At 35.2% G+C, this 12,242-nt stretch overlaps 1 protein-coding gene across 1 annotated transcript in view; it reads right to left on the bottom strand.

The window, feature by feature from the left end:
* Positions 1-12,242, bottom strand: part of LOC145268239 (glutaredoxin domain-containing cysteine-rich protein CG31559-like) — an 85,821-nt gene that overhangs the window by 12,652 nt on the left and 60,927 nt on the right. The window contains exon 4 of the mRNA XM_080123565.1: positions 261-326. Coding sequence (XP_079979691.1) covers positions 261-326 — 66 coding nt within the window. The remainder of the gene's footprint in view (positions 1-260; positions 327-12,242) is intronic.

The following is a 12,242-nucleotide window of genomic DNA, read 5'->3' on the forward strand; positions in this document are numbered from 1 at the left end:
TCCTCCACCGAAAGAGAACAAGAAATGGAAGTTCAGCATCTGAGGAACAGATACTACACTTTGATCTTGACCAAATGTGATTGGGATATAATAAAATCTCCAAAAGCTAACTAAACATAAACGGAAAGTCCAAAAAATATTATGAAAATATTCAAAATATAAGCCATTGAGAGAGAGAGAGAGAGAGAGAGAGAGAGAGAGAGAGAGAGAGAGAGAGAGAGAGAGAGAGGGGGGGGGCGGATAAATAAAAAAGTACTTACTTCAAATTTTTTTAGTATTTCTTTTAATTCTCCATTTTCGTTAAGCATTTCCAATGTCTCTGAAGACTAAAAAAGAATTTTAAAAATATTAGGTTAGATTGACGCAAATGTACTTGCGGAATTTTTATTTTGATTTCAAATGATATATTTTCAAATAAGTTTTCGCTATAAAACCTTTATTTTAAATATCATTTAAAAGAGCGTTTTTCGCCCTACCTAATCGTTTAAATTACAATCGTTTAAAAACAATTATGTCTTCTTTTCAGAGTGTTGAATACAAGATGGAAAAAAAGCAAATTCGCACAATTTTCTTATTTCAATTCAAGCTAGGCCGAAAAGCTCTTGAAAGAGCTTGCAATATAATTAAAGCCTTTGGCCCAGGAACTACTACTTAACGCACGGCACTATGGTGGTTTAAGAAATTTCATGGTGGTGACGAGTCTTAAAAATGATGAGCATAGTGGTGAGCCATTGGAGGTTAATAACGATCAATTAAGAGCCTTAGTCGAAACTAATCCATGCACAACTGTTCGAGAACTTGCTTTACGATGATTTCCATCCACATAAGAGAGATTGGAAGGACAAAAAACTTGATAAATGGGTGCCTCGTGAATTGAATGGCAGCTAAAAGAAACACCATCATGAATGTTATTTTCCTTTATCTTACGCAACAAAAACAACCCACTTCTCGACCCAGTTATGACTTGCAATGAAAAGTGGGTTCTTTATGACAATCGGCAATGGTTAGCTTAGTGGTTAGATGCCGATAATGCTCCATGACACTTCCCGAAGCCAAAGTTGCACCAGAAGAAGGTCATGCTGATTGTTTGATGGTCTGTGACCGATCTCATTCATTACAGTTTTTTGAATGCAGGCGAAACCATTATGGCAGAAAAGTACTGTCAATAAATGGATGAAATGCATCAGAAACTTTAACAACAACACGCAGCATTAGTTAACAGAAAAAACTCAATTCTCTTCCACGACAATGCCTGAACGCATGTTGCTAAACCAGCCCTGCAGGAGTTGAACGAATTGGGTGATGAAACTCTGCCTCATCCGCCATACTCTACAGACCTCTCACCTACCGACTACCACTTTTCAAGCATCTCAACAACTTTCTGCATGAGAAATGCTTCAAAAACACATGACCGATATCAAAAAAGCCTTCAACGACTTCATCGCCACCAGAATGCAAGATTTTTACATAATTGGCATAAATACACTTGTTTTGCATTTTCAAAAATGTGTTGATTCTGATAGTGCTTATTTCGATCAATAAATTTTTGTTTGACCCAAGATATGGTCATTTGAATGTAAAAGTTAAAAATCGCAAGAATTTTCTGGTCCACTTGATAGAAAAGATATTAATTTGTTTGCTTTTTGTTCTGACAATGATTTTACACGACAAAGATAACTATGGCTGAACATAATTTCGAATTGTGCTGATTAAAAATATCCATAAACTTTTATCCATCCAACTTGGTTTGAAAACAAAGTAGTATTTTTCTTTATTCATTATTTTCAATCTTTTCAAAATATTCATAATTAAATTGACAATCTATTTATCCTATTAATCCTTCTTGTTCTTATTTTTCTTTTTCACCACCACTACCATCATTATAGGATAAACTGATCTATCTATCTCAGGAATAAATTGACTTACTCAGAGATAACAAATAAAGTTACATCTAAATGTTGTGGCAGCGGTTTGTGGCAGTCATAACTCCAGAATTATACCATATACTTCTCTAACATAATTTTGTTAATACACTTTTTGTTAATTATACTACAATGTTTGTTTTGATTGTTACCGGCCTGCAAGGCCACAACAAGCATCATTATCATTGTCATTGTCATCACCATGATTATCAGTTTAATGTCCGTTTTTCTTGCTGGCATCTGTTGGAAGGCTTTTAGAAATTGACTTCCAAACCCACCTATCTCTGGCCAGGTTTTTATTTATCCTTCCAAGTCTAAAGTAAATAAGTTTTTGATGAGCCGTTCCATATAAGTTATTAAATTTACCAAATTTTCATTACTAATGATTACTATATTGACCAATTTCTACTGTACACTCTTTAACCCTTATCCTTGAGTGGCCTCTGGGCCTTGATAATGTGGTGATACCCTTGTAAAAAAAAAAAAAAAAAAGAAAAAAAAAGTCCATCCACTTCTTTCCATGTTTTCTTTGACTTTCTCCTGCAAACTAAACGTGTTACCTCAACCACATTTAATTCAAGAACTCACATCCATTCTTTTAATGTGGTCATACCATCAAAGTCCCCTCTTCTGCACAGCCTCCCTTATACTTCTCCAGATTTAATCTTCCTCTGAAGTCATCTTTAAGACTCAAATTATAAACCCATTCTATCGCTCTCAGATCATGTTAATTTATTAAATAAACAAAAACAAGTGAAGCATGCATGGTCTCCTGTGAGTGCAAAGTGAGCAAGGCATAAAATAATGACTAAGTTCGGCACTCCCCCCCTTTAACCCCAAAAGTCTCCAGAGGATGTCAAATCCTGGTGAAAAGGAACAAACAGTGCAGTTTTAGGCCTTAACATATGTAAATTTGAGTTCTGCACCATGCAAAAAAAAAAAGAAAGAAATGACTAAGTCCATCATTTGCCCCTCCCCCCATTTAGCCCCATAAGTTTCCAAGGCCTTAACATATTCAAATTTGGGTTCAGCACCATGCAAAACTGCTAAATAGACATACACAGAAAATTTTGGACAAATATGGTAAAATAGTCCCAAAAATGGAGTGTTTTTATTAGATCTAAAAGAGCCCCTGGAGCACACCCAAGAGTTATCACAAAGTATAGACAAACAAAATTATATAGAAATCAGTTAGTTACAACTTTTCAGAAAGTTTTATAAAAATCCAAGGCATCAATTTTTTTTATAATAAGCACAAAAGTGTCAATTTTAGCCATTTTAACCCGAAAGGCACCCCTAGGGGTGGGTGGGTGGGTGGGGGGGGAGCAACAGGTGTCCTCCCAGAAAATCCGTTCTGTTGCTTTTTTTACTCATACCATGTTTAATGTTTGTGCAAAATTTCAAAAAACTCCAAGGCATAGTTATTGAGAAAAGTGCAGAGAGACGAATGGACGAATGGACAAGGATGAATTTACAGGTCCACCCTCCTTCTGTCGGAGGACCAACAACCCATATGAACCCATGGTAGAGTCTCTCTACCACCTCCCATACTTTGTGCTTCCCCTCATCCCAGCTATATCCTTCTTTCCACTCTTCTGCAAATTTCGCAATCGTTTTTTATATAAATTATTACAATAATCTTTAACTCATCTTTAGAGTCTCTTGTTTCAAAGGAGACCTCTCCAATTCCACGTTGACTCCTGGGATTAGCAAAACTTTAACTGTGTGCTTAAGATGGCAAGAAAAAAAGAACCAGGAAATTCAGATCATGTCAGCCCATATAGAAATGGTAGGCTGCATTGACATCTATCCGCATGGTCGGTCAACCACTACTGCTTGCTCAAAACACACCAAATATAACTTGAAGATAGGTTGACTGATCCCTGACTGCTCTACCTGTGCCAGAGGTGCTTGATTCATTAGGCATGGTCAAAGAAAAGCAGAGGCATTTCCCCACATTAAAAAAACGACTTTTTTGTCTAACTCTGCCCTCGTGGGCTTGCAAGTAAAATAAAAACTTAAAAAGTTGAAAATTGGAGTTTGTCAAAGACAACCAAAAACATGATACACAAAAAGAGAGTGTAGTTTAACAGAGGTAATTCAAGTCAATTGATTCATCTTTTGACAGTAAGTGTAAATGAAATGTTGACAAATTCTGAGCTCCAGGTGTGTTGCAGTAACTTTGTCGTGTTTTTTTTTTCTAATGGCTGGATATGTATAGAGATTACCACACCTACATGTATATAGAATACTTGGTATTCCCAAATAGTCATCCAGGTGGTACCATGTAACCCAGTACCACCTGCCTCATGGTCGGGTCACTGGCAACTAAACTGGTTCCCCCACCAGACTTGTTTGGTGAGGAGGGTGGCTAGTCTCCCTGAAGGATTAAAAACAAGACCTTCCAAAGGACGAATAAACCCTTTTCCGGGGTCAATGGCCAACTAGCACTGTGTGTGTTTGTGTGTATGTGTGTGTTGGGGTGGAGAGGGCTCCTGTAAGCCGTGGTGAAGGCAACCTTTCTAGGAGAAGCAAATCTCTGATTTAAAAAAAAACATAAAGTGGGAGACCAGTACCCGCATTAAGCTGGTCTGCAGTTTAACTTGTTGCTGGCTATCTTGCTCTTGCTTGTTGCTAGATATCAACATTTTGAACCGAGAGAGAGACTTAGCTGTCGTACAAAGCTAAGACATCATCTGTGTATAGATACTCCCTTAGGCATTTATCTATTAAAATGGTCCTGTGGCGATGGAAGTCATTTTTGGGCTCATGGTCTTTAAGTGTCTGAGGGAGTGGCACTCGTCTGACAAGACGCTGCAATCATCACCATGTATGTATGTATGTATGTATGTATGTTGCTGGCTATCTTGCTCTTGCTTGTTGCTAGATGTCAACATTTTGAACCGAGAGAGAGATTTAGCTGTCGTACAAAGCTAATGCCTAAACTTTCGACAGAGGCGACAGATTCTAACAAGATCAGTATCATTTTGAAACTCGATGTCTCAGACAAAAAATATCAAAATATTGGCCAAAAACAATAATTCCTTCACCCTGAACTCGGTCGTTTTGTAGAAGGAGGGGGTCATTTTTTTCAGCGACATTTTAGCAAGCCATCGTCACTGTTCTATTAACTTCAGTTAATTTTAACGCTTTTGATTTCTGGTCGAGTTATGGAGACATTGGCTAAGAGGTCATATTTTCCTTCGCCTTTGCATCATGGGTTCGAGCCTGCCTGCCTACTACCACTTTTTTTTAACCCCTCTCTTCACCCTGGCTGCCTACTGTTTTTTTTTATTCCCTCCCCATGCTACTACCATTTTTTTTTAACACCTCTCTCCATATTCACGGGTTCAAGCCTACCTGCTATCACTTTATTTTTTTTGCTCAACACACACCTCTAAACACCCGGGTAATGCCGGGCACCAGGAGTCTTCTATTATATAAATCTCACCTGTCTGTTAGTGTGTGTGTATGTATGTATGTATGTTTGTATATCTCACTAAAACTTTTGACGCATGCGACCAACACTGACGAGATCGGTATCGTTTGAAAGCGCAATCTCTCAGCCAAATAATACGAAAAATTGGCCAAAAACATTCATTCTTTCACCGTCAACTGGGCTGTTTTTTACAAGGAGGGGTCGGTTTTTTCGGCTGCATTTTGGCAAGTCATTCAATCCTCGCGTGAATGACATTGCATAAAACAGGTTATTTTGAACACGTGTGATGTCACAACCACAGTGGGCGCATCGATAAGACCATTTGCTTTTTTTTTCCTCTTTTTCCACTTGCGTGTTGCAGGTTCAAGCCTGCCTACTACTCTTAATTTCTTTTTCTTTTTTTTGCACTTGCATGGGTACTCGCTGCAATTTTGAGTTGCTTTAATTCATCTTTTTTTTTAGGGTTTTGGTTGCTCAACAAAGCTCCTTATGCACACCTCAACACACCCAGGCAACGCCAGGCATCCAGGCGAGTAATTACTAAGATCAAAATGGTGTTTGTTATCATTTTTTCTCAGCATAATGAAGAATTACATGAATTGCTGAATGATCTGAACTCCGGAGCATATACCACTTACTTGTACAGATGAAGTATCATAGTATCTGGGTTGTCCCATCTCAGTGCACAGGAGCCATTTCTATTTAGAGAATAGAGAGCCAAGCAATTGTGTGTAACTATGTACAAATCGAGATCTGAATCAGATGCATCTGGCCAAAGTGTACAAAAAGGGAGAGTCTCAATTTCCAAAATCACCATACACATGTGCAACTCTTTTTAGTTCTTCAAAAATTAAAGATTAATTTTTCACTGTGGCCAGTATTTTATTTATTTCCTCTCCATGAGGTTAAACACAAGGTCAAGTGTGAGTTTGAAAAACCAGCACATTAGGATTAACATGCTCTAATCTACAAAAAATGCCAGAGCTGCATTCCCCGGTAGGAGCACCTCAAGTGATTTAAACTAAACTAACCCCTCTTCAAAGAGAAGGCAAAACTGGTGAGGGTAGACCTTCTGAGACTGCACAAAACTATACCTCAGCCTGACAGCAACAAAGTATCTCTATTGGCATATCTTATTTCAAAGAGAAGATAAAGCTTGGGAAGATAGACCTCCTTAAACTGAACAAAACTATACCTCAGCTTGACAGCAACAAAGTAGCCCCATTGGCGTACCCTAATAGGAGCCTTTCAGGCAATTCACAATAAACTAACACCCTTTTCAAAGAGAAGGTAAAGTTTTGGTGGGTGGACATCTTGAAACTAAACAAAACCATACCTCAGTCTAACAGCAACAAAGTCATTGTCAGACTGAATGTTGAGGACATATCCCTGGCTGGTATTCCACGTAATGTACGAGAGCGATCTTGAAATTCGTTCAAGAGATGTAACTCTTAATAAACTGAAGCAACAACGGTTTCAGTTAAATTTAGTCTAATTGTGATTTGAAAATATTAGTATATGCACCGTGCACCGATGTGTAAACATCAAAAACATTTATATTTATTTATATAGATTTATAATTGTGTTATCTTGATATCCGTTTCTCTGCTTTTGTATTTCAAATAATTCAAAAATAAAATGAAACCCAAAAAATATTTTTTGTAAATTGTTGACCTGTTAGGACCTGCGTGAAGTCTGTGATTGTTTCTGTGTGTGTGTGTGTGTGTGTGTGTGTGTGTGTGTGTGTGTGTGTGTGTTATTTTACTTTTTTAATTTTCTTATCATTTAGTTGTAGATCGGGATAGTGTATTCTATCGGATGCTAGAAATTCACTAACTGCCCCATATATTTCAACAGAGAGATCTTTTTAAGATTCTAACCGTCTCTTTAAGTGCAATTGTTTTTATTTCTCTTGCACTTGGTTCACCGGGTATATTTGCCAGGAAGTTTTTGAAATTCTTTTTCGTGAGTCCAGTTGCTCCTATAATAATTGGAATGATGGAGATCTTCCTAAGATTCCAATTTCTTTTCATGTCATACATAAGACGTTGATATTTCGTTATCTTTTCCCTCTCAGTTCTGTTTTAACCCAGCATCATTAGAGAAACAAACTTCTACTAAGGTTGCTTCTTTCTCTTTCTTATCCCATAGCACTATGTCAGGTTTAATAGCTCTGTTTTTTAGGTACTTAGCTGTAGGAATTGCATAGTCATAGTAGATAGCGTGTGTATGTGCATATCTTATGATGCTTGACTGATGTGTTTTATGTATGCGTGTATCTCTTTGTAAGAACAGCGAACACTCATCTCTCTGCTGCAAATGAAAAGAGCTTTCCTTTCTTTCTGTTTACCTAAGGTCTAATGGAATTTCCATGGACAGAGTTTCTTTCCAAGAACTACCTATTCGTGAAAGATGTTGCCATGACATCGATGCTTTACAGACTATGTAATGGTCGTCTTTGAATCCAACGTCAACAAATGTTTGTGAAAAACCGTCTTTGTAAGTTATCAAATTTTGTTCGTTCCATTCATCATTTTCAATCTTCTCATATTGTTCTTCGTCAATTTAATTGATAATCTATCCATCTCAGTGATCCTTGTCTTTGGTTGGTTTTTGGTTTTGATAAGTGGTGATTCAATAGTTGAAAATAACACGTGTGGGTTTTTATTTTTATTTTTATTTTATTTTTATTTTTGGATAGGCAGATCAAGCAGAGGTGTTGCTTTGATGCTTTTACTTTGACCGATTTACATGTGGATAATTTCCCACATTTGCATGTCTGTGAAATTATGTATTTAAATAATAGTGACAATCGTGGTGGTTTCATGAATTTTTTAACCTATTTTAATTATTTTTACTAGCGGAACCTGTTGAAATTCTACAGGGGACTCATTCATATGTAATATATTGATGTTGGCATTCTGTAGATGTTCAGTGTAAATGGAGCCACTCTGATATTATTGTAGCTCTTTTGTTAAAACTGCAAAAGTATTTATCTAAGTTAGCATGAAAACCCGGTAAAGCCCGGTCATAAAGTGCGCCTAGATATGATATTTTAATTCTTGCAGATTTTGTATATATTATTATAGAGTTAATGTTCCATCGATTTTCATAAAAATATATCTATATGACTTGGGTGCATTAGCTTGAATTGAAACCAAAATAAAAACTTATGAAAAAAATATATGTGTGTATATATATATATATATATATATATATATATATATATATATATATATATATATATATATATATATATATATTTATATATATATATATATATAAATATACATATGTGTACATACATATATGCACATATATATACATATATATATATGCATACATATATGTGTGATCGTTTATGTATATTCATGTTTATTTCATTTATTTATTTGTTTATTTTCTATTGTTTTTGTTAGTTTTAAAACTATTTTGTATCGCTATCCTAGAGTTATTTTGTGAACACAGTTATTTGCTATTTCTCTTCTACAGTTTAATAGATTTTGGGGTTCTTTAAAGTACAGAATAGCAAATTTCTTCCTTAAAAATGAAAACGTAAACAAAAAAGAATCCTATGGTTTTAAAACCCTTAAAAATGCGAAAACAGTAGACCTTTTAATAAACTTTTAAAATGACCTTTTAAACGTAATTAAAAACTTAGAATTCCACAAGCAACCTAACAATTTCCAACGGAAACTACACAAAATCGTTAGAAACATAAACAACTCTAATAAAATCTTTGTAAAAGCAGATAAAACCAGAAACTTTTATAAAATAGATAAGCAAGAATATAACAAACTAATCACAGAAAACATTACAAAAAACTACAAAAAACTAGACACAAACGAATGCGACTACATAGATATAATAAATACTGAAAGTAAACAAATTACCGATAAATTAAAAATTAGCGATAAAGTTGGCAAATTGAAACCTAGAGAGGCATACATTCTGCTTAAAGACCACAAATGGGACTTTAATAATAATCCCAGTACCCGCCTGATAAACCCAACTAAATCAGAAATAGGTAGAATTAGCAAAACTATACTTTCTAGAGTAAACAAACAAATCAAACAAGATCTAGAACTAAACCAGTGGGCAAATATTACCGAAGCAATCACCTGGTTTAAAAATATAGAAAACAAAGATAAATGTACGTTTATACAGTTTGACATCCCTCGATATCCGAAGAACTTTTTAACATTGCCCTAGAATTTGCCGAGGTATACACTGATATATCCTCAGAAGAAATCAACATCATTAAAAATGTAGAAACGCAGTTCTAATAAATAACAATAACCAATGGATAAAAACTAAAATGAAAAATTCGTTTGATTTGGCGATGGGTGCCAGGGATTCTGCAGAGGCATCAGATCTTGTGGGATTATTCATCCTATATACCCTCACAAGCATATTCGATACTACAGATATCGGCCTATATAGAGATGACGGACTAGCTATAATAAAAAAACTCCAACAAAGTCAAGGGAGAAAACTTTAAGAAAATCATACACAAGGAAATGAAAAAATTAGGCCTAAAAGCAGACATATCAGCTAACATAAAAATAACAAACTTCCTGGACGTCACATTAAACTTAGATAAAAACACATATGAACCATTTTTTTTTTTTTTTTTACATAGGCATCACCACATTATCAAGGCCCAGAGGCCACTCAAGGATAAGGGTTAAAGAGTGTACAGTAGAAATTGGACAATATAGTAATCATTAGTAATGAAAATTTGGTAAATTTGATAACTTATATGGAACGGCTCATCAAGAACTTATTTACTTTAGGCTTGAACACAACCATATTGTAGTCAGCCGGAAAGCAGGAAAACAGAAGACAATTCCACAGGCGTGCAGTTCTAAGAAAGAAGCTTTGTTCATGGAATCTACGTTTAGGTTTAGGCACAGATAAAGAGTGGGGGGAATTATTGATAGTGTTTACAGCTAGACGAGTGTTTCTTATGAAAGTTTGGCGAGGGGGGACCATAGATTGAAGCTCAGTCGAACACTTTCCATGAAAATAACGATACATCAGAGACAAACTCGCAACATCTCTTCTGTGAGATAGAGGTTGCAGCAAAGAGAAAAGGACATCTCCTACGAGGCTACGAAGTCTATTTTGAACTCTATCAAGGCAGGACAAGTCCTTTCTAGCAGCTCCTGCCCAGATGTGGCAACAGTATTCCATCTTTGGACGTACCTGGCTCTTATATAGATAGAGAATAGCATCAGCAGTGAGATATTTACCGGGTCGATAGAAAGATCCCACCATTTTTCCAGCGGCCTTGGCAACAGATTTGATGTACGTGTTCCATTTAAGATCAGGAGTAATGGTCAAACCCAGAAGCTTGTCAAAACTTGAGGCCTCCTGAAGACGAGAGCCATTCATTTCAATTGATGCCAAATGTGGATTAGAATGTTGATGATGTAAAGAGAGAAGCTTGGTTTTAGATGCATTAAAAGTAACCAGCCACTCCTTTAAGATAACGCTACTCCAATTTACGTAAACCCTAAGTCCAATCATCCACCATCAATCATAAAACACATTCCTAACTCGATCGTAAGTAGACAGTAATAACTCAATCGATGAAAATGCATTTAACAGGTCAACCAATATCTATGAAGCAGCCCTAAAAAATAGTGGATACAAAAATATCGATATCAAATATAAGCAACAAAACACCAATAACTATAATAAAATTAAAAATAGAAGAAAAAGAACTATAATCTGGTATACGGCCCCATACAATCAAATGTTAAAAACAAAACTTGGCAAGAAATTTCTAGATCTTATTGAAAAACACTTTCCAGCAACCAACCCCTTACACGAAATCTTCAATAAAAATACTTTAAAGTTATCCTACAGTTGTGGCGAAAATTTAGAGATGATAATTAAAGCACATAATAACAAAATACTAAATAAGAACAATGTAAACAACAACAAAATAAACAATAAAAAAGTAGACACCATGACAAAAATAAAACTAACACTAGCAGAAATAATAATAATAATAATAATAATAATAATAATAATAATAATAATAATAATAATAACAAACCCACCCCGGACAAGAACAACCATACCATAAATAAAAATACTAATAATGAACAAGATAAATGCAATTGTAGACACCGCACACTTTGCCCAGTTCAAAATAAATGTCTAACAAAAAGCGTAGTTTATCAGGCAACAATATTTGCGAAAGAAAACCCGAATAACAAGAAATATTACATAGGCATGACTTCCTTAGATTTAAAAACCCGATACTATGACCACAAAAGTACATTCAACAATAAAAAACACCGTATAAAAACAACACTAGCAAATAAATACTGGGAACTCAAAGAAAGCAGACATTCGCCGGTAGTCGTATGGAAAATGATAAGACAAGCTACCACGTGTAGGCATTTAGACGATCCATGTAAATTATGCCTTCATGAAAAATTTGCTATCCTGTACTTTAAAGAACTCCAACATCTATTAAACTGTAGAAGAGAAATAGCAAATAACTGTGTTCACAAAATAAAATTGACTCTAGGATAGCGATACAAAATAGTTTTAAAACTAACAAAAACAATAGAAAATAAACAAATAAATAAATTAAATAAACATGAATATACATAAACGATCACACATATATGTATGCATATATATATTTATATATATGTGCATATATGTATGTACACATATGTATATTTATTTATATCTATATATATAAAAAAAAAAGAAAACGTCTGCCTTAAACCACTAAACTAGTTTTAAAACAGATCCTTTGTTCGATAAAATGCATGCCCATTCGCTGATAGGAAGGGGCGCGGTAGATACTAGAAAGCTGATTGGCTAAATAAAATCCTCAACAGAAGCGGACCATA

This window comes from Euprymna scolopes, chromosome 43, assembly GCF_053919585.1.
Source record: "Euprymna scolopes isolate OS-2025 chromosome 43, ASM5391958v1, whole genome shotgun sequence".
NCBI classification, from domain to species: Eukaryota; Metazoa; Mollusca; class Cephalopoda; order Sepiida; family Sepiolidae; genus Euprymna; species Euprymna scolopes.